A 27,262-nucleotide genomic window follows, 5' to 3' on the forward strand; every position below is an offset into this window, starting at 1 on the left:
ATGGACAACTTGCAGGAGACAGGGCCCTCAGCCCACAGGCACTGGTGCCCTGCCTTCCGCGTGCTGTTCCCTGTGGGTTTTGTGGCTGAGGCAAGGTCACTCTTTGTCCTTTCCGGACCCTTGGTAAGGAGGTGGGGTTGGAGAAGCAGCAGGGGTATTGGGCAGGAGGGCAGCCGCTGCCCAGGCAAGAGACAGGAATGTGCCAGGGACTGCTCACAACTTTCCCTAGAGACTGCCAATGCTGGTGTCTGACCAGCACCTGGCCGCCCCGATCCTTGAGCTGGGGATAGAAATATGGCCCCTATGGGCCAAGGACAGTGCCTTGGTGGCGGAGTGTCAGATGTCCTGAGCCTCGCTCAGAAGGAGCTAGAAATCCATGAAAACTCTCGTACAAAATATTCCAAGAGGGTGAATGGGATCCACTGATGCCCTAAGCGTGTGGACCTCTCCATCAGGGGGGAAAGAGACTCTGTCCATCCCATTTCCAAGAGAAAATTGTCGTGTATGTATATTTTTGATCATAAGGGTAATAAATATATGTTCGCTATAAAAATTTTAGACAACATCCAAAGTTAGAAGAAAGAAATCCATCTCTACTCTAACAGTCTGGAAATCATCATTGCTAAGATTTTGATGTATTTTGTGGCACTCTTTATTAAGAATCCAATCAAATTCTCCACTTTGCTATAGTCATAATAGCGACAGTAGTGCAAAATGCTCGTAGTAAAATGTGTGCTGAGTACCGAGCAGAGCGCTTCCCAAGGGCTGTCGCGGTTCGAGAGGAGGAAGCAGCAGCCCAGGGTGTCAAGATAACTTCAGAGCACACTGATGCTGGAAGGGGACGAGAGCAGGGCCGAGGTCTCCTGGCTTCAGCCCTTGCCCCTTGCAAGGCTGAGCCGCACCGCTCGGTTTCCAGGTCTGCCTCTGGGTAGAGGAATGTTTGCCCGGCGAGTGGTAATGTTTGTGAGCGAACCCTGCAATGACAACCCTTGGGAAAATCTTGGAAGCACAGAGAAGCTTCTTGCCCACTAGCCTTGAGGAGGGGCCTGGGCTATGAAAGCTGAGTGTGATGGGTTCTTTGCTGGGCCGAGAAGCAGGACTGAGCAGGGTGAAGTTTGGGGGTCTCCCTTGAACAGCAGGAATGTCACATGCAGGGGCTGACATGTGGGGCCAACTGGCTGATGTGCTCCCTCGGCTGCACCCTAGTTCCTGTTCCAGATGCTGACCTTTCTGATCTACGTGGTGAGCACGGTGTTCTGCGGGCACCTGGGCAAGGTGGAGTTGGCGTCTGTGACCCTTGCCGTGGCCGTGAGTATCTGCCAGCCCCAAAGAGGGCCTGCTGCTGAGCCATGGAGCGAGGCAAGTCGTGTGGCTCAGACAGACGCAGTCCAGAAGCAGGGAGAGTTTTGTCTAAGGCATAGCACATTACAGCAGTCAGAGGGAAGGTGCCAGGCTCGGTTGCATTCAGATGTTCCTCAGACACAATCTATCCTCCTGTGACTCAAAACCAAACAAACCGCACTGCCATCAAGTTCATGCCAACTTGGCGAGTCCTCTGCAGGTTTCCAAAACTGTAACTGTTTATGAGAGTAGAAAGCCCTTTTTCCCAAGGAGCAACTGGTAGTCTCAAACTGCCGACCTTGTGTATCACAGCCCAACACGTAACCACTCCACCTCCTGTGATAATTTCCCCAATGTCCATTCAACCCGATGTCACCCCTGATAATGGGTCTTTTCTTAAGTTTGAACCTGACAAACCCTTCTTTTTCCTCCCGTGAATGGCTCCAGTTTGTCAATGTCTGCGGCGTTTCCGTGGGATTTGGCTTGGCGTCAGCGTGTGACACCTTGATGTCGCAGGTAGGAGAACATCCCGGAGACAGGCAAATGGTTCGGTAAGGCAAGAGCAGTGCCTGCAAATACTGCAAGAATCATGGGAGGAGGGTCCCCGGAACGCCTCTCTTTCCCCTTCTGCACCTTGAATCTTAGTATTGCAGATGGATCCTGGGGTCAGCTGCCCCATCTCCATCCAGGCAATGATCAAGGGTTGGCTTGATCTCTCAAAGACCAGTTGGCTGGGAAGAGGAGTTGTGGAGAAGAAAGGCATAGAAACAGTTACCTGGACTGTTGTCTCAGTGGAAATCACCAAGAAAATAATAAAAAGGGAGGGGGACCCAGCATGGTTAATTCACATTCTCCCTCGTTATTATACCCCACTCCCTCTCCACCGCTGTGCCATTAAACTGCCTACACGCGGCATTGTGTCAGACATGACGACACAGGATGGGCCCTTCCTGCTCCTGTCTGAGCCTGGGGCGCTTAGCTTGCAGTGGGCCACAAGGCAGGGAGGACTCAGTTCTTTAAAGGCTCTGGGCACCCGCTGCAGCACTGTAAGGACCCGGTGGCTTCCGTCCTGGCTTATTAACCGTTCTCTGAGCTTCATTGACCTTAATTGCAACATGGAATGAATGTTATCATCCTCATTACACAATTCTGAGAACAGCGGAGACAATGCGGTGGACAGTTGAAGGGCCCAGAGATATTGCAAGTTATGGTGACAGGCCTTTCCCACTGCTTCTGCAAGTTGTCAGCCGTCAGAGTCCTACGGAGCAGAGCTGACTGCACACATCGGCTGCCTGGAGTGGACATCAGCAGGACCACCACCATCACCACACAGTGCACCGAACGGGCACGCACTCTCAGTTGCCCTCCCACTGGCACGCACCAGCACGGCTGTGTCTGGTGGGCACAGTCAGGATTTTCACTGAACACCCCCTGAAGGGGTGCGCCAGGGAGCGGGCAGGAGGAGGGGGGTGAGCAGCCCGGCCTGGCCTGACCGTCTCTGTGTTGCAGAGCTTCGGCAGCCCGAACAAGAAGCACGTGGGCGTCATCTTGCAGAGGGGCACGCTCATCTTGCTACTTTCTTGCTTCCCCTGCTGGGCATTTTTCCTCAATACCGAACAGCTCTTGCTGCTCCTCAGGCAGGACCCAGCAGTGTCCAGGTATGTTCGCGCCTGCAGGAAACCCTGAACTCTGGGACATCTGGGGCGGGAAATCTAGGGGTAGCCCACTTCACAGGTCCTCGCCTCTCTCAGCCACAAGTGTTTCCAAGTGCAGTACCTGATGCCACAGAATGCTGCTCCATTGGTGACCAACAGGGACAAAAGAGTGACCAAATAGAGAAATGTCTTGTGATGTGTAATTGTGTTCTGGCACATACCAAATCCATGCTCTCTGAAGGTGGAAGAGACCCGAGCCATTTCTGAGGCCAGTATACTATTGAATACAGAAACACCCTCTCGTTCTGACGCCATGTTCATTTTATATTGCATACTCTTTTCTTGGCTAGTTCGTGATAAAATATCACATTTTTATGCCCCTTACAAATTACATGTTATGATACATCAGGTTATCTACTCATGAGCCCAGGTGCACTGGGCACCAGCTCCTACCACTTTCTAGCATCTCGTAGCAAGCAGCAGCCTCGAACTGCTCTGGCTGTGTTTGTAAGGCCTACCAAGTCCTCTCTCAAGCTGGGTGCCCAGGGAGTCCCTTGGGCAGCAGCCAGCCCCCAGGCACAGAAGTCAGAACTGAAGAAAACCTATCTTTTCCATGCATTTTCTTTTGCAGACTAACGCAGGAATACGTGACGATTTTTATCCCAGCACTTCCCGTAAGTGGCCTCATCTCTGGACTTTTTATTCTCCTGCGAGAAGAGGCAGGAATTATTCTTATTAGAATTTCGCCTTTCTGCTTTTCCATCTTTCTGCGCTGGAGTCATCTCTCAGACTAATGGCACTTCTGTGGGCCCTTGAGAAAGGTTGATGTGGTAGGGCAATGGATTCCAATTAATGAGTCCAGTTGCCGCAGATTGGATTTGAAAATTGACACAGCCAATTCTTTTGATTAGAAAGCTGTTTACTGGACTCCAGGTGGCATAGTGGTTGCATTGAGCTGCCATCCACAAGGCTGCCAGTTCAAAACCATCAGGCCCTCTGCAGGAGAAACCCAAGGCTTTCTACTCCCATAAACAATTATAGTCTTGCAAATGAACCAGGGCAGTTTTACCTGGTCCTATAAGGTTGCTATGAGTTGGCATGGACTCAAGGGTGGTGAGTTTGTTTGGTTTTTGGTTTTTTCCACTGGGAAAAATTTGGAGAGCATGGAGATGAAAATTTTCAAGTCACCTATAATTGGATTAAGGTCCATAGATGCTACAAGAGGTTTGTTCTCCACTGGTTGCTGAAAGGCTGGTGGTTCAAACTTATCCAGCAGCTTGAGAGGAGACATGACTGGCTACTTCCCTTAAGATTTTCCAAGAAAACCTATAAAGCAGAACTACTCTGTAACACATGAGTCAACAAGTCAGAATTGGTTTAAAGGCAGTAGGTTTCAAAAAGTAATCCTATCATTCAGAGAGAACATATATTTTTTCCAGGACTGCTTCTATTCATCGGTGTGTATTTAAACACATTCATATACACTCCTAGTTTGATATGTAATCACTATTGTATTCTGAGGCGCTTATTTCCAGATGCAATATGCCATTAATCTTGTGATGTAATTAAATGGCCTTCTCCAATATCAATTTTCAAACCATAAACAAACTCATTGTCACCTTGTCGGTACCAACTCATAGCGACCCTAGAGGACAGGGTAGAACTGCCCCTGTGAGTTTCTGAGACTATGACGATTCATGATACTAGAAAGTCCCATCTTTCTCCAGTGAAGCGGTTCTAACTGTTGATCTTGTGGATCACAGCTCAACTGCATAACCTCTACAGCCACCAGGGTTCCTGTATCAGCTTTAAAGTCTGCATAACATTGCATTATCTATTGTTGTTGTGTCAGGTGTCATGTAGTTGTGCCAAAATGATTTAGCAAATCTCTATTGCTAACTTATTTGAGTTGTTTTCAGTATCACTATTCTGAACGAGATTGTGATAAATATGGTTGAAAATCTTGGTGGGCATTCATAATGCTTTCCTTAAGGCACAGTATTGGAAGTGTTTGATCAATAACTTCTGATACACTTGTACTAAGTTTTACTCATTAGGGATATATGAAGGTTTCACTTTCCCAACAGCCGCACGGGATATTTTACTTTTTTAAAAACCAATTTGAAAGAAATGATTTTAATGTGTATTTCATTATTTTTAATTAAATAATTTTATTGGGGCTCTTACATCTCTTATCACAACCCATACATTCATCCTTTGTGTGTGTATTTCTTATAGTGTAATGAAATTGAATGTCTTCCACGAACTGTTTTTCTTTGTGGTCTGTGTTTCCTCTGCTTCCTTTGAATTATTTAGTCTTTCTCTAAATATTCAATTTTCATTAAATACTATTTTAACCCATTGTCATATATGCTACAAGTAGTTTTCAGTTTGTCAATTTACTTTTAAATTTTAAAGTATTTTTAATTAAAAAATTTACTTTGTAAGTAATTGAATCATTAATCCTTTAATTTATGCTTTTTTGATGTCTGTCCTTGGTGAGTTTTGAAAAATTATTGCAATAGAGTATATAGGTATTTGTCTATTAAAAAACTTATTATTTCTGTTTTTAAATCTAAGGCCTTACTATTTTGATACTTTCAATTTATAAACTTAAAATTTTTTCTCATGCTGAGGGTTGAATATTCTCTTTTTCTACATTAATTTATTGAATTATAAATTCATAAACAATGCATATAGTTGGGTTCATTCCTGGGCTTTCTAGTCTGAAAGTCATTTGTATGATTCTTATGGAGCCTAAAATTATATTGTTTGCCTGTAGTATAATGATACAAGTTAATATATGGCACTACTGATCACAGATGACGTCAATATATGGCATTACTGATCATACTCATCTTCCTATCTCTGCATATGTTAACACACACATACAAGTTTCCACTTGCTGTTGAGTAGACACTGAATCATTGTGATTCTACATGTCTGTGTAGAATTACATTCAGTGAGGTTTTCAGTGGATGGTTTTTTGGAATTAGACCTTCAGGCCTTTATTGCAGATCAATTTTAGTCTGTTGCCCCATGTCTGACTATAAGAGGCAGGATGTCTCCAGCACAGCCTGTGGATTCAGGCTCCAGTGGCCCTTCTCTGAGTAAGCCCCATCTTGTCTTCTCCCCTCCTCATCAGCCTCCTGAGCTGAGAGGAGTGTCAGTTCCCTGTGAGAATCCCCACGTGGTGACCCCAAACAGCCCTGTTGTCTGTGGCTGACCAAATGTTCTCAGACCCCAAATTTGTTCTCTTAGAACCACACACTTTGCCTGCTTTTACCCCACTGACAAAGCAGAACTGGAGTCCCTTCTCATACAAACAGGTCCCAGCACCTGATCTTTGGTCCTACCCTAGGGTACCAAACTTGGGTATCTATCCAGGAAAGAAATGTCTGTTAATGTTAGTCTGGGTTTGTTGTTATTTGTTGATTTGATTTTTCTTTTTTTTTTTTCTACAGGCAATTTTTCTCTACTGCCTGCTGGCAAAATATTTGCAAAATCAGGTACAGGTCTCTGGCTGGAGGAGAAGCTTCACCCCTCACCTCACACTCCTTGGTTTGCCACGAGATTCCCACCCACTTCCAACTAAGCGGGACAGGATGAACACCTGAATGCCTACCCACTTCCCACATGCAGTCTATCAGAGGAGAAAGGCTCACGTCACTTCTAATCTACCATCACATGTCCTGACCAGCAAGAAGCAGCATGTCCTCCTTGGCTTGCTACAAAATTGACGTTCCTGGGCTTGTCCACATTCCCCCAGTCCTACCCACACCTCAGAAAGGAAGCCTTTTCCATTTAAGGAACAGAGGTTACATGTGGCCTTATCCCAGTGGCCAATCTTCATTTTTTTCCAGGGGATCATCTGGCCTGAAGTCCTCAGTGGCATTGTGGGGAACTGTATAAATGTCTTGGCTAACTATGCTCTGGTTTCTGTGCTGAACTTGGGGGTCAGGTAAGTACCTCCTACCATGGGCACAGGGTATGGTGACCTGAAGGACCTGGTCAGGGGGAACTGCCGACTGAGCTCCATCTTGCAGGCAGAAGACAGTTACTACCATTTCCTCATCTAAGACGAGGACTTGTAGGAGGTTTCTGTGCTGTCCTTAAGTGGGAGGGACCATGGGGAGAGGGTTTGCTGGTCCTCAGGTACAGTGCAGCACTTCTGCTGTGGGCCAATCAGGTATGAGGAAGACCCTCCCCATCAGAAAGAGAGGGAATGGACCACTGCACCGTTCTCTGCAATCAGCCCACCAGGAGATACTAACAAGTTGGGGCCTCTAAAGACTTGTCCCCAGGACCAGGTGGTAGTTGTTGTCGGTGTAGCACTGCAAGCCCAGAGAGGCCCTAGCTATCAGATGAGGTCAACTCTAGAGACTTGCTGCCCCATGCTAGCTGGGGGCTGGGAAAGTACTCTCACCCCACAGGAAGGGCAGCTCCAGAAGACAAAGGCTGGCTTCGGGCAGTCTGCCACAGCCTGCCTTCCCTCCTTTCTAGGGGCTCTGCTTATGCCAATACCATCTCCCAGTTTATGCAGACCATTTTCCTCTTTCTCTACATTGTACTTAAGAAGCTGTACCTGGAGACGTGGGCAGGTACGTGTGAGGGACGACTAGCACTAGACTAGAGTGGGCACTACCCAGGTGGAGGACCAAGGCCTTGTCTCTGGTCATTCTCCGTTTCCCTTTAGATTTACCTCCTCCCTGCTTACTCCACACCCTTGGAGGCCCAGCGTCTGCTCCAGGCTGTCAAAATAGTGCACAGCCTTGCTGGGGACAGAGTGAAACTGGATTCACCAGACAAAGCTGGCTCTGGGAGCTTCCCATCGTGTTGATCAGTATAATAATACAGGCAGAAATCCTAAGTGTCAGCAGCACGTTGAGTGCCTGATGTTCCTTGCCTTGTTTGAAATCTCCCTATTGTATATTGTGAAAATGGAGACATAGCGAGATTAAATAATTTTAATTAACATATCTCATGTCCTAAATGGTGGTGCATGGACTTGAATCTGTTGGGTTCTCAGGTCTTGGGATCTGAGCATTGCATTTTTCTGCCTCTTGAGAGCTGCCTGTTGAATATCAGCTCCTCTGAGACCTGGGTCCTGGAAAGGTCAGGGAGTCCTTCAGACTGACACCCCACTCTTAGTCTGTACTGCCCTAGCTGTTTTGAAAATCCTTCATCATCATTGACCTCAGACTATCCTTCAACAGCATTTCAGGATGGAGACTAGGCCTCTAGGTTTTCAGATGAGAGGATAGGGTATTGCCTGAGGCCCCACAGGGTCGAGGAGCAGGACGGTGAGTGATAATCCTTACCCGTCCTAGTCCTCAGTTACCCTCTCATCTTGCTCTGCTTCTGGCCAGGAGGCCTCTGCCTTGTGCCTCGTATATCCTCCTCCTCTGCCCACCCCATCACCAGCTTCCAGGCCAGCTGTCCCCATGTGTAAAATGACACGTGCTGAACCTTCACTGTCTGTGGTGGCTGCTGCTCAGCTTCCAGGCTTCTGTTCCTAGGCTGGTCCAGCCAGTGTCTGCAAGAATGGGGTTCCTTCTTCTCCCTGGCCATCCCCAGCATGTTCATGATGTGCATCGAGTGGTGGGCATACGAGATCGGCAGCCTCCTCATGGGTATGTGGAAGAGCACAGGGTGGGACACCAAATGTACATGCCTTCCCAGACCAGACGCCCTTTGCCCTAGATCAATAGTTCACATTCTGAGTCCACAGGCAGGTTCCGCCACAGCTCTGCTGGGGGTGCTGAATCAGCTTATTGTTCGCCTCATTTCCCCTGATGGGCTTGGAGTTCTTTGAAGGCAGGTTGTGCACTGTCTTCCATCTTCTATCTCTGGGCAGAAAGCACCAGCGAGCACTAGGCTTGGCAGCATGTGGGCCTCTGTGAAAACAGTCCATGAAAGAGTGAGGGAAGGGATGACTAGAGGGTGTCTAACAATGAGGGCTGCATGAGTGTGGAGCTCTCGACTCGTGCTTTTTATTTATCACGGCACAGATCGGAAACATCCCGAAAGTTACAAATTAAAAAGCCTAGCCTGAAGCAATCCCTAGAGACCTGCCAGTTTAACTCCTGGCCCCACTTACTGAGGATAAAATTGAGTCCCAAGGGTAAGTTAAATTGTCCAAAGTCACCTAAAATTGATAGCAAGGCTAAGAAACTCAGATGTGGATTATATCCTAACAAAACTAGCCCAGGCTCTGGGCTCCTCCTCAAAGGGTAGGACAGCAAATGACTAACACAGCAATGGATCCCTCATCACCTTTGGCTCATGGATTTGCCTTCTGCTCCTCATCGCCCACGCCAATAGGCCTGCTCAGCGTGCTGGACCTCTCTGCTCAGGCCGTCATCTATGAGGTGGCCACAGTGACATACATGGTGAGAGTTCTTCTGGGGGTGTCTTCGTAACCCCCCCCCATCACAAACTTTATTGAGCATTAGAGGGTAGACTGTTAGAACACAGGACATATTTGTCTCCTGAAAATTCTCCCTGAAGATTATCAGGTGCCTCAGGTTAAGTGATCTTCCATCTCCTAAATGCGTCAGGCTCAGGACCTGCTTGGCTGAAACCCATCCTTGTGCATAAGTGGCACATAGAAGTGTCATCTTCAAATCACATGACAGTAACATTTATAAAAAACTGTTAACATCACTTATAAATTTGGAGTTAAAACATAACCATCTGGATATTTGGCTTTTCTTCTTAAAAAGTGAAAATCTATGTCGGGATGGGCTCAAGTTCTTGACACCCAGTATGCCAGTGCTGACAGATAGCAATCCCTGCCCCGCACTTTCTCAGATGGGCATCTTCTGCCCGAATCCTGAAAGTATTGAGCTAGTGACCCCTGATTTTTGCAAAGGATTAGCCAAAACCTGCATTTACAAAACTGATTTATCAGATCATTATTATTTTTTAATAAATTCTTTCAACTCAATTTTGTTTTCCTTCTCGAGCTTTCCTGATATATGCAAGACCACATTCACATTATTCCTGCATTTCTGGCAACATTTATTTTAGTTTCAAGGCTGCCATCCATGTGAGGTTTCTGATAAAATGCGTAGGATGGGCTTGGCGAGGGAATGATTCTGTAGCTCACATGGGGTAGCCCCACAAAACCTCCCCACCTCAAAACGCACTGCCCTTCCAACTGCAACAAGAAATGACCTCGGCTCATATCCAACCTGCTCTACTCTCTCCCTCCTGCCCAGGCTCCACTGACTGCACTGTCTTATCTTTGCTCTAGATTCCAATGGGACTCAGCATCGCAGTCTGTGTCCGAGTTGGGACAGCTCTGGGAGCTGCGGACACTGTGCAAGCAAAGCAGTCAGCCATCTCAGGTGTACTCTGTGTAGGTGGGTGGGAGCGCTCCTTGTAAGAAATTGGCATGAGTGGGTCAAGGGCCTGAGCTAAAGGAAAGCCTGGCACATTTGGATCCAGAGAGCCAGCCTGCCAAACATGCTTTCCATACAATCCAACCTAGAACAGCCACCACTGATGGGAAGATGACATATGTTTCTCTCCCAAAGTACTCAGTTCTAGAAGGTAGGCCCCAAAAGGCAGACCCAAATATATGTCTCCCACTTACCCGGTCTCCTCCACACCCCTACCCTGCCTTCTGGGACTCCTGAAATCTAGTGAGGACAGCTTATCAATTCAGCTTCCACTGTGAACAAAACCATGACTCTTTATTTTCTGCAAGTCTGACTTCCCAAGCACACCTATGAGCTTAGAACCTGGTGTGTTCCCCAATGCCATGGCTCTGCTGTTTGTTATTAATAGATTCAGACAAGCTCATCTGCAGCAGCGGTTCTCAAGTGTCAGTCTGCATCAGAATTACTGGGAGAGCCTCATTCGGCAGAGTTCAGATTTAGTGGTTTGATATCTAACCAAAAATGTATATTTCTACCAAGTCACCAGGTGATGCTGAAGATGAAGTAAAGACATTTTATATGTTGACCTTCCAGGGTAACTGCCAAACAGCATATATCTTAATCTGATGAATAAGCACTGCATTAGCTTCTGTGATCAAAACACCTTCGTGTCGTGGGCTTGGGAGATTTGCACTGATCCGTCTGATCTAAGTTGGGCTTCTTTTGGGTTTGATTCTATCAACACTGTTCCCTTGGTCTCTTTCAGTTGGCACTTCTTTGGTCGTGGGCATCCTGTTGAGCATCCTGAAAAATGAGCTGGGGCATATTTTTACCAATGATGAGTAGGTAATCAATTTTCATAAGAGATTCCTGGAAACTGTCAGTGTGATTCCCAGTTGATCCTCAGAGCCTGCTTCCACACCTGACTGGGTATTGGGTCTATAGGAAGCAAGAATAATTCAGATTTGTTCAAACTGGGAGAAAGCCCTGCATGGTGCAGTCACCTAATATTTGCCCACCCAAGTCCTATCGTCCACTATTTGTCTAATTTAAGAGTAGTAGCTAATGTTGTGGGGGAGGGGCTTCTGGAGTTTAATATGTGGTTCTTAGAGATATAACCTAGTGGTACCAGTTATGTTTGCATGGGGGAAATGACTTCCAATATAAAAATATGGGGGGGGGGGAGAGAAATAAAACCAATTGCTATCAAGTAGCTCCAACTTCTGGCATGCCATGTGTATCCGAGTTGAATTGTGATCTGGAGGATTTACAAGGCGGATTTTTCAGACTTTGATGGCTAGGCCTTTCTTCCATGGCACCTCTGGGTGGGCTGGAAGCCCCAGCCTTTAGGTTAGCATTTAGCATCTTAACTGTTTACACTACCAAGGGCTCCTGGTTGGAAAAAGAAGGGATATAAATGGGTATCTAAAGTCAAAGTCTTTTCTTAGTGCTCCAACTGAGTACCCTTTCCCCCTTCTTCTGCAGAGAAGTCATTAATCTGGTGAACCAGCTCTTGCCCATTTACATCATCTTCCAGGTCTTTGAAGCCATCTGTGTGAGTACCACTATGATCTGAAGCCTGACCACCAGAGCACATGAGTCTGTGTTCACTCGCAAGTCTCATTTAATATAAATTTAAAATACATGACTTTTAAAAAAGACAAATGCAAGACATAAAAATACAGCACTAATCTTTAATTTTACATGCATAATTTGAAATCATATGGCTCCTACCTTAGTTACAGGAATTCTTTAGGAATGTATCAAGTGATGCCTAAAATCCAAAAACTACCTTATAGAGAGATATGCCTTTAATTAGCAACACAAAACTCCAGGCTTTCTTTGCTGGGCTAAAGGGAGGGAGAGTAATAATTGTCATCAGCCCATATAAAATCTGGTTGAGAGAAATTATATTTATGAAGATTTTTCTAAAGCGCTCTAAGAACTCCACCCAATTCTCTAAATAGTCTAGGTTAACCTTTGTACCAAGCTGGTCATTCAGAAAACAATATTGGGCCACGTGTTCTTAGTTTCACCAGAATGGCTTTTTCTGGGCTATGTTTTGGTATCATATTCATAGCTTTTATCAAAGAACATCAAAAGAAACTATTTTAGAGAGACCATTATTAAAACTAATAAAATAATTGCTGCATTTGTCACAGGATATTTTTAACAAGATGTCATAAAGGACACTATTCATGTTTTTCTCTAGCGCCAAGATAAAGCCAGGTGAGAAATTGCCTTCATAATTTAAAACTGGCATAGCTTTGCATTTCTCAAGGATTTAAGAACGCTCTCCCCTCCAGTGGGAGTAGTGGTTGTTCAGTGGTAGAAAGCTCGCCTTCTATGTAGATGACCCAGGTGTGATTCCCAACCCCAAACAGCTCATGTGCAGTCATCAGTGGAGGCTCGTGTGCTGTTATGATGTTGAACAGGTTGCAGCAAAGTTCCCAGACTAAAGCAGACTAAGAAGAAAAGATTAGTGATCTACTTCTGAAAATCAGCCTATGAAAACCCTCTGGATCATATGGGTCCAATCTACAAGTACTGTGAGGATGGTGCAGGACTAGGTAGTGTTATGTTCTGTTGTACATGTGATGCCATGAGTGGGGCCTGGATCAAAGGGAGAAAACAACAATCACTCCTTCAAAGGACAGCACTTGTCTGCTCACTTTGGCTACCGGAAAATTCATATAGCAAATTTAGGGGCTCTTGTAGCTTACATAGCAACATTCTGCCAATTTTCTTCATGGTTATTCTATTTGATTCTTAATTTTTGTTTTACATGGACTTTATTTTACTTCATATTTTATAACTTAATTAGGTATAATTTACATGTCATAAATTCATGCATTTTAAGTGTACAATTATTTTTAGTAAATCCAGTCTGTATAACTATCCTCAAAATCCACTCTAAGAATATTTCTATCGCTTCCTAAAATTTCCTGCAGCCTGTATTGTAGACAGTCCCCGATCTCATCTCTAGTTTCAGGCAACCACTAATTTGCTTTTGTCTGTATGAATTTGTCTTTTCTAAGTAACTTATATAAATGGCCTTTTCTAAACAGCTTATATAAATTGAATCATATAATGTGCAGTCTTAGTGTAATATTTTTGAGGTTCATTGATGCACATTTCATAGATCAATACTCCATTTACAGCTGAACACTATTCCATTGTCTTGACAGACTACAATTTGTTCTTCTATCTACTTTTTGTTTTAAGTATGAGCTCATTGTGACTAATGGGCAATGACCATTCATATAAAAGTCTTTGTGTAGGTATATGTCTTCATATATTTTTATAGTAAGCTTTGAAATTAGTACAAATTTTCCCACATCAATTTCTTTCTTTCTTTTTTTCAAAATTGCATTTCTTCCTGCAGGACCTTTGCAGTGATTTTAAGAGATCTTAGGGTCAGCTTGTCAATCACTACTAAAAAGCTAACAGGATTTCCTAAGGACTGTATTGAATCTGTAGATCCATTTTGGGAGAACTGAAATCTCAGTAATATTGAGGTTTCCAGTCCATGGAAATGAAATAACTCTTCTAGTTTGTTTAAGTGGAAGCTTAGATTATTGATTTCAGATCTTCTTTTCTGATATGCAGATACAAGCAAAAATCTTTCACTTCCATTGAGTTATTATTGACTCATAGTGACCCTGTAGGACAGGGTGGAAATTCCCCTGATAGGTTGACACGACTGTGACTGTTTACTGGAGAGGAAGCCCACTCTTTCTCTTGCAGAGGTGCTGCTGGTTTCAAACAACCAGAAGGCAAAGAGACAGAGAGAAAAGGGGGTTACTAATTTCCCTGGTTATATGAAGACTGCACTCAAAGGAGGTATCATCAGATTGTACCTGATTGACAAGTTGGATTTCACCCCTAAACGTCCATACATCGTCAAGTTGACATAAAATCATCAAGCTACCACATTGGCCGTACTTCTGGTCACCAGGAGAGTGTGAAGAGCAAAGGGAGGACAGAACCTTTCTGGTTTCTACTGTGTAGGCACTCGAAGTCCTGGGTAAACAGAAAATGATCAGATTGATGCCTCAATCAGAAATTTGTTTGCAAAAGTTCAAAATGGCTGCCTACTGCCAAGCAAGCTGACAATTCACCACTCTGTTCTTTGTGTCTTCTTGTTATCTCCCCCCTCCTTAGGGGATTAAAATTGTGTTCCTTTTAAATGTTTTTTGAATTTTAGGAACAAAAATAAGTCCAAAGGGGCAAGATCTGGGCTAAAGGGTTGATGGAGAAAGTTCTTCCAGTGAAATTCTCCCAGTGTAGCCCTTGCTGCCCTTGCAGAATGAGCAGGTGCCTTGTGATGGAAAGAGGTCCTCGCTGTAATTTTCCTCGTCTTTTCTCACCAATGCAGCTTGAAATTTCCTCAAAACTTCTTCACAATAAAGCCCAATGATTTCCTGTGCCCTTCAAGAAAATCTATCAATATGACTCCTTTGGAGTCTCCAGAAATAATCACCATAATCTTCTGAGCTGACCTTTCAGCTTTGAATTTGACTGGCCCTGCAGATTTTCTCTGTTTTGATTGTACCTTTCTTCTGAAGGCACCTTTAAGAGACTAAAACCAGTGTATACTTGAGATCATTTGTCTGTAGCCACCCCTGATAACGGTTTAAACACTTTTTGTTCTAAATAAATCTATGTATGCATGAACTAGTTACCCAGTAGCAATACTTTTTGACTTATCTTTGTACATGTTATAATTTCTCTATTTATCGAGTCATTATTGTAATGTTATTTAATTCTTTATATAAGCATTTCTTTAGTTCCTTAAACATGTTTATAAAAACATTTTAAAGACTTTGACTTTAAAGTCTGTACACAAAGTTTCTATTGACTTCTTTTTTTCCCTAAGTATGTGTGACACTGCGTTTCTTTTCATGTCTCCTAATTTTCTGTTGAAATAATTGTTATAGCAAGTCTGGATTATGGGATTTTATTTATTTATTAACTTGTCTGGGCTAATTTCTTGAATCCTATCTTCTCTAAAGCATATTCCTGTTTTTTTTTTAATCTCTAATTGTTTCTTCTGTGTTAGGCAGGGTTCTCTAGAGAAACAAAACAAGGACACCTAAAATTATAAATATATAAAAGGATAGATTTATGCGAGAAGGAATATAACAGCTGATTAGTCTACAGAGCAGCACAGAGAACTCAGTTCAACTCACTTTTTTGAGGCAGTTAATATACTGGAGGTCCTTAAATCCATGCAGGCTGCTGGTCCAAGGTCAAGGAAGCTGACAGCAGAGCCTGCCCTCAGGCAAGACATGTAAGGTGGGGCAGCAACAGCGGGAAGATGAGAAGCTGAGGTGCAGCAGAAGCCATAGCGTGGGAGCATAGTGAAGCAGTCCCGGAGGACCCTCAAGAAGCTTGGCTAAGCAGGTCTTGATGGAACCACAAGGGATGTATACACAGCAAGGTGACAAGATTCACAGGTTGGCTCAGCCCACAGTAGTACAGCACACAGTTGAGGCAAAGGACTAGCTGAGAAAGCAGTGCACTGGTTCAATAATGTTGGCAGTTCAAAGTATTTATCACAGTCACCTTCCAATCAAACTCTGACCTGAATAAACTCTGCCCACATGTTCCTATGTAGGCCCATTTGGCACAATAAACCTATAACATCTTCTTGGCTTTTAATTTTAGGTCGAGTTTTCTAGAGAGTACCCTGTCTCTCCATAGCTTAGTGTTCACACAGTGTTTGCTCATAGGTTGTGTTCAAACACTTATGCCATCTTCTAATGCTTCCATTCTCTGGACATCTGTGTGTGGACTGGAAGTATACTCAAGTTCCGCCCACCCCAGCAGTCATTTCTTCTCACTCTCTTATAATTCTGCTGCCCACATGTTGGCGTTCTACTTGCAGGGATGTGTGAGAAGTTCAGACCTGTTCCAATTTCTGCTACATATGTACAGAGCCTCCAGCTAACTTAGAATATGTGAGAGCTTTTCAAGCCACCTCTGACTTACTTCATGGAATTCCTTGTTAAATCCCTGGTTAAAACCGGTTCATTGTTTCTCTAAAATAAGCCCATGCCCTCAGACTAGTGGGGGCACTCGCCTTCCATTTACCATAGAAATGTTTAGTTTATGATGCTCGAAATAAAGGGTTCACAACACTACCATAATTGATCATTTGAGTCAGATAAATCTTTGTTGTATTTTGTTTCACAACATCCCTGGTCTTTAACAACTAGATGCCAGTTGCCTACTCCCCCACTCTCCCACCCACTGCCTAGTTGTTAATCCAAAAAATGCCTCCATACATTGACAAATGTCCCATGGGAAGCAAAGATCATCCTGTAGTTGAGAACTGCTGCTCCACAGTATACCAATCATAAGTTGGTAGAAGTCTTTTTAAATAAAAAAAAATCATCTGTGCCATGAATTGTGCAGAACTGTGCACACCTTACTTCAAATTTCATAAAGTATACATCTTCTAACCTCATTGAATACCATACTTCCTTGGGCAAATAAGTAAAATCAAATCATTTAATATTTCTTATCCCTTATATTAACATAATAAAAATCTACTCATCATTAATGCTGGCAGAGGGTTTCCTACAGTTCTGCAGTTCATTAGAACTGAGAACATGTTGGGAAACTGAAACTAATAGAAGCATAATTTCTACTTTTCTCAGAGAAATTCCCCTCTGTGAACATAATCTCAGTGTGAGAGTAGGCAAACACTTCCTATATCATGTAGAGTGAGAGACCCCCTTTGCACAATGCTTGTGGTGGACAGAATAATGGCCTCCACAGATGCCTCCAGATGAAGAGCAGAGCACAAAGAAGGAACCAGCTGTTTGATTTAGAGGGATTAGCCACTGCTAACCTTATGGATAACAGCAAAACTTATGTCAGACACTGAAAGGCTAATGAAAAGAAGCAGAGCATTGTTGGAGATAGAACCAGAAGCTTAGGCCCTCAGGTCTGAAGGCATCACAACATGACTGAGGAAGGGCTCCCTTCTCAAAGTAGAGTTGACCATAATGACAAGGATGGAGTAAAGTCTTTGAGAGGGAAGCCTTTAGGACCTTCATTTGCTGATAGGGCATGACTGGCAATGGAAATAAATCATTGCAATAGTTGAATTTAGGAATGTATGAAGTATGAATCTAGAAAAATTGGAAATAGTGAAAAATGAAATGGAACACATAAAGATCAATATCCTACATTAGTGAATACATTAGTGGGCTGCAATTGACTGATATTGGCTATTTAGAATCAGGCAGTCCTATGGTTTACAAACCTATGGATGACATATTCAAGAGGAATGGGACTGCATTCACTATTCAAATGACTTTTCAAGATCGATCTTGAAATGCAGAGTTGTCTGCGATAGGATAATATCTATCCCAAACCCAGGAAATCCACTCAATACAAATAACTATTATTCCAATTTATGCACCCACCACTAATGCTAGTGATGCAGAAATTGAAGAATTCTAACCACGTCTTCAGTGTGAAATTGATCCAAACATGTAATCAAGATGCATTGAAAATTATTGGCTCTTAGAACGCAAAAGTTCAAAACAAAGAGGAACAGTAGTTGTAAGATATGGCCTTGATGATTGAAATTAAGCTGGAGATAGCATGATAGAATTTTGAAAGACCAATAACTTCTTCATCACAAACGTTTTTAAAACTCAAAAGGCCATACACAGGGACTTCTCCAGATGGGATACACAGAAGTCAAGTACATCTGTGGGAAAAGATAATGGATAAGCTCATCATTAGCAGCAAGAACCCAGGCCAAGGACTAACTATCAAACATAGCATCAATTGCTTGTATGTAAGTTCATATGTATGTAAGTTCAGGTTTAAATTGAAAAATACTAAAACAAGTTCATGACAGCCCCAATACAAACTTGAGTCTATCCCACCTGAATTTCTAGAACTTCTCAAGCATAGATTTGAAGCATTGAACACTAATGATCGAAGACCTGATGAGCTGTGGGAGGACATCAAGAACATCAAAAAGCCATTAAAACAGAAATGAAGGAAAGAAAAGATCAAAACAGATTTCACAAAAGACTTGGAAACTTGCTTTCAATCATAGAATAGCAAAGGCTAATAGAAAAATGATTAAGTCAAACAGCTAAATAGAAAAATTCAAAGGACAGCTCCAGAAGAGAAAGTAACATATTTTGAAATGTGCAAAGAGTTAGAGGACCAAAAAGTGAAACCATGCTTAGCATATGTTAAACTGAAAGATCTAAATAAAAATTCAAGGATTGAGTTGCAATATTGAGAGGGTCTATGGGCAAAATATGAATGATGCAGGAAGCATCAAAAGAAGATGGGAAATACAAAGCGTCGTTGAAATGCAGCCATTTCAGGAGCTAGCAGAGGAGTCAGAATCAATGGTTCTGAAGGAAGAAGTCCAAGCTGCACCAAAGACATTATCCAAAACAAGGCCGGAAGAATTAATGAAATACCAATGGAAATGTTTCAACAAGCTGATGAAGCACTGGAAGCACTCATTCATTTGTGCCAAGAAAATGGAAAGAACACTATCTAGCCAACCGAATGGAAGAGATCCATATTTGTATTCATTCCAAAGAAAGATGACCTAACAGAATGTGCAAACTATAGAACAATATCATTGATGCAAGCAAAGTCTTTCTGAAGATCATCCAACAGTGGTGGCAGTATTGACAGGTAGGTGACAGAGATTCAGGCTGGATTCAGAAGAGGACGTGGAACAAAACATGCCATTGTTGATATCAGCTGGATCTTAGCTGAAAGCAGAGAATGCTAGAAAGATTTACTTGTGTTTATCTATGCCAAGGCATTTGACTATGGTAGTTACATAACCGATCATCAAAGTGAGGCTTCTGAGTGAATGGGGTGGAGTTTGGCCTGTCAATCAGATTGCAGCTTGATGACCTCATTTGGAGGCACTAAGGAGATAGTTTGCAGGAGGTGGGACACGTGCTTACTCCCTGAGAGACCCTTTATTGACAAGACACATGGATCCACGCTGATAGCAGCGAGAGCCCTGGACCTGGAGGAGCCACGGGGAGCGCTGAGATGCTTCCAACATCACTGGATCCATAAGACTATCCAACCACTTGCCTGTGCTCTCCCTGCATTCAGCATCATTGTATGTGTTTCATGAGTCTGAAGAGGACTTTAGAGATTGGTATCAAACACAGGGGTTAATATTGAACTTACAGACTTAGGAACTTCTGGACTGGGCTGGGTTGGTTTCTCAATATTCAATTGCTATTGTATATAAAACTCTTTTCTATACACATATGAATGTCTATGAATTTTTTCTCTACTTGGACTAACATATTTCCAGAACCATTTGTGGTAATTTGCTACCGCAGTTATGGGAAACTAAAGCATATGCCTTTGCCATATAGTTATTCCAGTCTTCCAGAGTCCTGGCCTAGTGGCTTGTCATTAATTCTACCTATGGTTTCTAGCACAGCAGAGTACTAGTACCTAGGAAATTGCAGTTTTGTGTGTTTTATAACACTGGGAAATATAACTTTCTTTAACTTAGTTTCCTCATGGAGTGAAAAGGGCTAAGTATATCCATCTGCATTAGTTACCCAGGACTTCCAAAACAAATATCTACCTCAATGGCTTGCAGGAACAGAAAAGTATTGCGTCCTGGTTCTGGGAGCTAGTAAACCAAGTCCAGGAAATGTGAAGGTCTAGCTTGCCTCCAAAGTCTCCTGACCTGACATCTGGTAGCCCAGGTGTTTCTTTGCTGTTGGCACTTGCAAACTATTATCACTTGGCCATCTTCTCTATATTTATCTTTCTCCTCATTTATCATTCAGATTGGATTAGGACCTACACTACTCTCATATGACTATTTTCTTTCTCCTCATTTATCATTCAGATTGGATTAGGACCTACACTACTCTCATATGACTTTATTTTAATTTAATTAATTATATTTTCAAAGACCTTATTTCCAAACAAGATCATATAGACAGGTACTAGGACTTAGGACTTCCAACATATTATGGGGGAATACACTTCCATTTATAACACTGTTGTTTTCACCTCACTGCCATTGAGTCAATGCTGCCTGATAGTGACCCCATAAAACAGCATAGAACTGCCCCTGTGAGTTTCCAAGATGGTGACTCTTTGCAGGGTAGGATTCCCTGGTGATGTAGGAGTTATATACTGAGCTGTGATCAACATGGTCAGCAGTTCAAAACTACCAGCAGCTCCGCAGGAGAAAGACTGGGATTTCTACTCCTGTAAACAGTCACAGGCTCGGAAATCCACAGTGAGGTGGCTATGAGTCAGCAGTGACTCGATGGCAGTGATGATTATAATTTATTATTATTTAAAGTTCATTTTATTCCATATATCAATTGTATCAAGCATATTTGTACATATGTTGCCATGATTATTTTCTAAACATTTACTTTCTATTTGAGCCTTTGGTATCAGCTCCTCTTTTCTTCCTCGATTCCCCCCTTGTACCCTTGTGACCCCTTGATAAATTGTAAATTATTATTATTTTCATATCTTACACCGACTGGTCTCCTTCCCCACTACGTTGCTGTTGTTCATCCCCCTGGGGGTGGGGGTGGCGGTGGATTTATGTGTCAGTCATTGCAATTGCTTCCCTCTTCCTTCTCTCCTCTCCCCACCTTCCCCCTACCCTCCTGGTATTACTACTCCCATTCCTGTTCCTGGATTCCATATGTCATGAGCCCTTATTTCTTATCTGTACTTGTGTCCATGGTCCAGTCTAGCCCGCAGTGAAAGGCAGGACTGGGGCCATGCTAGTGGGAGGTGAAGAAGCCTCAAGGAATCAGAGGAATAGTGTGTGTTTCATCAGTACTACACTGCGCCCTGGTTGACTCATCTCTTCCTTGTCTACAGATGGGTTTGGGGTCTCTGCTCTGACCCCTCTCATTCTCAACAATATGTTTGTTTGTTTGGGATCTTCTGCTGCCTGTTATGCAATCCCATCGACACCTAATTATTTTAATAGAAACAGGCTGGTATGCTTCTTCTATGTGGGTTTGTTGCTTCTTTGCTAGATGGCTGCATGTATAACTTCAAACCTTTAAGTTCCCAAATGCTATATCTTTTGATAGCTGGGCACCAACAGCTTTCTTCACCATATTTTTTGCTTACGTGTCCATTTTCTCTTCAGTGATCATGCTGGGAGGGTGAGCATCACAGAGTGCCAGATTGTTAGAACAAAGTGTTCTTGCAGGGCTTGAGCAGAGGCCCAAAGTTCATCCACTACCTCAGGGTATTATTGCCATATAAATATATGTACATAGGCCAATACCTCTTTTTTATGAAATAATGTATTTATACATGACACACCTATGTTTATACCTCTATCCATTATTTTCATTATTATTAACTCTTCATGGGAGTAGAAATCTCATCTTTCTCCCACAAAGCTGGTTGGAGGTTTTGAACTGCTGACCTTGAGGCTAGTAGACCAATGTGTAACCACTACACTCTCAGGGATCCTTAGAACACCATTTGCAAAAACTAAATGAGACAATAAAATGTAAATTTCTTACAAAAGTACCTGTCACTTATGTTATAGCTATCAATCTCATCCTTACTAATCTCTAGTCCCTTTCTTCCTTTCTTAACAGTGTGTCTATGGTGGTGTGCTGAGAGGCACTGGCAAGCAGAGCTTTGGAGCCATTGTGAATTTCATCATGTATTATGTCATCGGCCTCCCACTGGGTGTCATTCTGATCTTTGTGGTTAGAATGAGAATCATGGGTATGAAGTTCGAGGAAAAGATGTGGAAAAGCCCGGGGTTCTCATTGGACATGCTACCTATTGTCATTTGTCTCTTATAGGCCTCTGGTTGGGCATGTTGGCCTGTGTCCTTTTGGCAGCAGTTGCCTTTGTTACCTACACTGCACAGATTAACTGGAAGCTAGCAGCAGAGGAGGTGAGTCAATACTTCTTCGCTCATGAAGACGTACTCTCTACCTGGTACAAGACAGGAACATGGCTGCGCAGTCAAAAATGCCTGAGCACACCAAGATTTGACAGCAGAGAGAGCTTTGTTGTATAAGCAAAGGGTAGGGCATGGGAGAACTGGGCGACATGAGCCTCAACATCTACTATCATTCTAATTCAGCCTGCGGCATACTAAACATACTCCACAGCACAAAGAGAAACCCAAACTTTCCTGATCAAATCTTCCCTCCTGCACTCCAAATAAAATCCAAATAAAAGTTCAATCAAGCCAACTTAAGTTCAGAGGAGCCCACAAAATATTTCTTGACTTTGGAAGAGGTCATCCTCTTAGATGAAATCTTAAACAGAGCAAACCAGCATTTGTAACTCCCACACAACAAAGAAAATGTGTTCAAAGCTACGCACAAGGTTTTCAGCAGCTTCTTCCAATGAAGTGGGGAGCCAGGTTCTTTGTTGTCTGTTCTCAGTCTGGAAGCTCCGCTGAAACCTGGTCACTCTGGATGACCCTGCTGGCATGTGAAATGCCTGTGACACAGTTTCCAGCATCACAGCAATGCACAAGTCACCACAGTACAACAAACTGACCAAAAAGTGGTGGCAGAGAAGATTATTGAAAGGACCATGGACTGCTTAAAGGATAAACTGATCTGCATTGGAAGAAGTAAGGCCAGAGTGCTCCTTAGAGACAAGGACGGCAAGAGTTCATCTGACATACTTTGGACATGTCAAGAGAGACCAGTCCCTAGATAAGTACATCATGTTTGGTAAAGTGGAGGGGCAGCGAAAAAAGAGGAAGGTCCTCAGTGAGCTGAATTGACACAGTGGGTGTCAATAGGAATGATTGTGAGCATGGCCCAGGAGCATACAGTTTTCGTTCTATTGTGCATAGGGTCGTTATGGGTCAAAGCTGACTCAATGACACCTAACAACAACAACACATAGCAAAGAGGTAAGTTGTCTCTCAAAGACAAGGGTATGGTTTTGCTTTGTGTGTGTGTGTGTGTGTGTGTGTGTGTGTGTGTAGATAAAATCATCTTGGCACTTTAAAGACAGAGATTTAAAACAACAACACTAAACACACACAATAAAACTACCATTAAAGCAAAATCATACAAAGCTAATAATAAAAATTAATTGAAGGTTGCTGAATATCAGATTTTAAAATAGGGGTAGCATTTCAACTAGAGTGCCCAAATGTTCTGAAGATGAGAAGAATTTCCAAATTTTGTATACAAAATCTTATCAGTATTGCCATGGGAAAAAAAAGGGGGGGGGGAAACAGAACGTATAAACAAATTTATGTCAAGAAGGATTTCCATGAAGCATTGTTTAAAAGTTAAATAACTACTTATTTACTCAACATAGCTGACCTTTGGAGTCTAAATTCTGAACATAATTGAATTCTTTAGAAGAGCATAGGCAGGCTCCAGAAACCATCACCAGGACTATAACATACAGCCTAACACAGACCCTGGAGTTTCTACTTCTCAAAGCTGGATGCCCATTGGTAACTTCCAAAAGAAACCGATAATTCTGGATCTCAGAGACTAAATAGTTAAGGAAGTAGAAAGTCACTTGGAGTGATTGATGGTTTCAAATTGCTGCCTTTGAAATGAGCAGCCCAAATCATAGCCCTTGATCCCACCAGGAAAATATAAATATGTTCTGCTTTAGTTTACGCTACTTCCGAGGCAGGAGGTACAGCAGGTCAGTGGTGGTGAAAGGGCTAGTGGACTGACGCAGATAGTTCTTTCTCCTTTAGGCTCAGAAACACGCCGGCCTGCAGCAGCAAGAGACAGAGGGCACAGTCCCCAGACCTTGGCCCGAAAAGGTGATTGTATCTTCAGGTAATGTCATAGTGTATTTTACTTGGTATGCACAAAACTGTCATGGATACAGGTTTCTGTCTTCTATGTGACAACCAGCTTCATTCATTTAATATTATGGAGCACTTATTTTGTGGCAGGCTCTTAGCTTCCCCATTAAGCCTCTGTGTGGATCATGTGATTGGAAACCATGTAAACCCAAGCTGTTTACTTTCCTAGAATTATGAAAGTGATGTTCTAGGTGCCAGGAATGAAACAGTAAATATCCATTATTTTACAAGCATGCAAGTTCGAGAAACCGAAACCAGTAGTTTACAGGTCTAGGTTTGCAAAAAAGTGACATATATTCCCAACTCGAAGTGAGAAACCAAGTCTCAGCGAGATTAGGTATTTCCCCCATTATTCTACCACTGGTAAAGATAAGAGATTAGACACAACCAGGAATCTGTCTGACTCCTACACTCACATCTCACTCATTTAAGGTCCTCCAGGATAGAGGGAACAGGAAGTCCCTTTGTCTTTGCACACAGGGGGCCAGCCTGTCCAGAGATGTCAGCTTTGGTCATCAAATAGAAGAAACCGCTCTGGTTTACATTCGCTGTCTATGCAATAAAGTGGTGGCCCCAGCTCTGAGGCATAGGGGTTCACGTCTACCCCAGAGCTGGCACTGAATGCCAGGTGTTTGCATATGTAGCTCACAGCTCTTACAGACTATACCTGAGGCATCATATCTCATCTAGGGCTTCTGACAGGTGTAACTGTGAGCCCATTGACTAAAACGCTGTTACCTAAAGTGGTCATGAAAGAATTTTATAAGACAAACTTAAGTAAGCATTTGCTATTCTGAAATAATACACAGAATTAACATTCTAGGTGACATATGTAATCACAAGGACAGGTTCAGACAAAGATACATCTGATTGAGTAGTAATCTGTAGCACCCAGCCAGCTGGGATCCACCTGCGATGCACAGAATAACTACTGAAGACACATAATTGAGTCATGAGAGAAAGGGAGAGGGATTCAAGAGAGAGAAGACTCCTGGGTTTCTCTGCTTGCCAGTTTTTATTAGCGTGCCACAGCAAGCACCAAACGATGACGTGTACAAAAGTGCAAACTCCGGGGCTGTACTAGGGCACAACCACTTCAGGCCTTAAGACGTCTCATGACAGTTAACTACCAAACATCATTGTACATCATTGCACATTGCATTTTGCTATAAGGAAGAGTCCTGTTTATAACAAGGAATCATCTTTTCAATTTGTGTTTGTGCCAAGTTCCTGGCACATGCGTCAGCCACTCAAGGTTAATCAAAGTCTGCAACCAAGGCACCTCCCAGGGGGAACAGGGCAATGTTCCCTACAGCAAACTTTACTAGACCAAGTCATATCCATTTCCCCATATATTCCCTCATCGGATGCTACTAATAGAATAGACAAAGCAGGTGTTTTTCTGTTGCACAGAACTTTTCTATTGAAAGGCATAGAGATTGAAAACCAGTCTATAGTGGAGTTAGGCAGTTAATGTGTACCTTTCAATTCCAGCGTTAAAATCTTTCACCTGTCCCCAGCATTGCCTGACTTTGTTCCTGCTTGCTTCTGCAGTGGCCATGGGAGGCTCCCCTGGCATTACTTTGACAACATACTCAAGTCCCGAGTCCCAAATGGATCTCGTTAAGATGCCAGAAACATCTCTGGACCTTTTGGTTTCTGCCAACACATTATCAAGGAAACAGCTGGCTGTCCGCCGCGGGGCTGCGCTGGGGGCAGCATCGGCCACACTTATCCTGGGGTGTGTTGTCAGGGCCCTGACCACCAGGCACTAGCAAGTAGCTTGAAAACAGGAAAGGGAAGGAAAAAATATGACTGTCCCCGCCTCCATCCCCTGTTCCCTGCACACACAGAGATCTGCCTTACAAAGCACCCATGAGATTCAGTACAGGTGGATACTTAAGACCATTCCTAATAAAAGAGCTGGTACCTTATGGAAATGTTGGGTTATCTGAATTACAAATTAATAGTTGTGGACCAGTTGCTTTTTCTTTTGACCTGGATTCTGCTTAGAAGATACCAGCCAACTGAAAAGTGAAAATCCCGAGTGTCAATATTCTTCAGTAATGTAAATAGCCTCAAATTAAAAAATACAATATACTCATCTCCGTTTATTGATGTGATCACATTCCGAAGACCAGTACTTATTTGAAAATCAGTGTTATGTGAAAATTACATGACTTCCTTATCCGCTGCCTTCTGCCACCTTCCCATAGTCCCAGCTTTAGTGATGCCCACGCAGAGGTGGCAGGAGTGGATCCTACAGCCTTTTCTCAGGCAGTGTCTTGCAACTCTCGTTGGTTATCAGTATTTTTCTTGCCTCTCACCCTCCCTACATTTGTGCTACCTTCTGGAATGGAGATGTCACCTCCACCTCTGCCTGTGCCTCCAGGTCCTGTGCCCCTTGGAGGGACCCTTCTAGGTACCACTGCCTCCTAACTGAGGTACCAGCTGCTCTGCCAATATTGCTTCCCCTGTTCTTAGAATTTTGAGCTCCTCCATATGGGCCCACTGCCATCTACGGATTCCAACTCAGGGAGACACTATAGGGGAGAGGAGAACTCCCTCTACGGGTCTCCGAGACTGTGACGCCTTACCGAGCAGAAAGACACGGCGGGACTTGGTGATAGTGAGCACGGGAATTAATCCATGTGCTCGCGAGAGCTGAGACTGGGGAGCTTCTCCAGACTGCAGCAAGCTGTGTGCCCTGTTTTCGAGTGCAAAAGGAACCCCCAAATCTCAAATATAACTTAAAGAAAACATCTACTAAGTCTTAAACACAAAAAGGCAAGACAAAGATACATCATCTAGAGGAGAGAGATGATTGGAATGATGTTGCAATTGTATGGAAGGGTTTACAGAAAACCAGAGGCTTAAGTGAGACAGGGGAGGGCAAAGTAAACTGTCACAAAAGCATGATTGGCAACAGACCAATCCATCACAGTTGTAGATAAGACCACAGAATCAGGAACGGGACCATGATTGGGACATGTACACTATGCTTGGCAGAAGAGCCTACAAGGTTGGTTCAGGGC

The 27,262-nt window shown here is 43.3% G+C and overlaps 1 protein-coding gene across 1 annotated transcript; it reads left to right on the top strand.

Moving 5' to 3' along the window:
• On the top strand, nt 1–26,002 carry SLC47A2 (solute carrier family 47 member 2). The gene is made up of 17 exons (XM_075532941.1): nt 1–123; nt 1,207–1,308; nt 1,789–1,857; nt 2,851–2,999; nt 3,628–3,670; nt 6,461–6,505; nt 6,860–6,957; nt 7,500–7,597; nt 8,516–8,629; nt 9,321–9,388; nt 10,255–10,363; nt 11,148–11,223; nt 11,867–11,936; nt 22,012–22,144; nt 22,225–22,319; nt 24,114–24,198; nt 25,782–26,002. The coding sequence occupies exons 1-17, from the start codon at nt 1–3 to the stop codon at nt 26,000–26,002; spliced, it is 1,698 nt and encodes a 565-aa protein (XP_075389056.1).
• Nucleotides 26,003–27,262: the final 1,260 nt, after the last annotated feature.

This window comes from Tenrec ecaudatus, chromosome 15 (genome assembly GCF_050624435.1).
Source record: "Tenrec ecaudatus isolate mTenEca1 chromosome 15, mTenEca1.hap1, whole genome shotgun sequence".
Taxonomy (NCBI): Eukaryota; Metazoa; Chordata; class Mammalia; order Afrosoricida; family Tenrecidae; genus Tenrec; species Tenrec ecaudatus.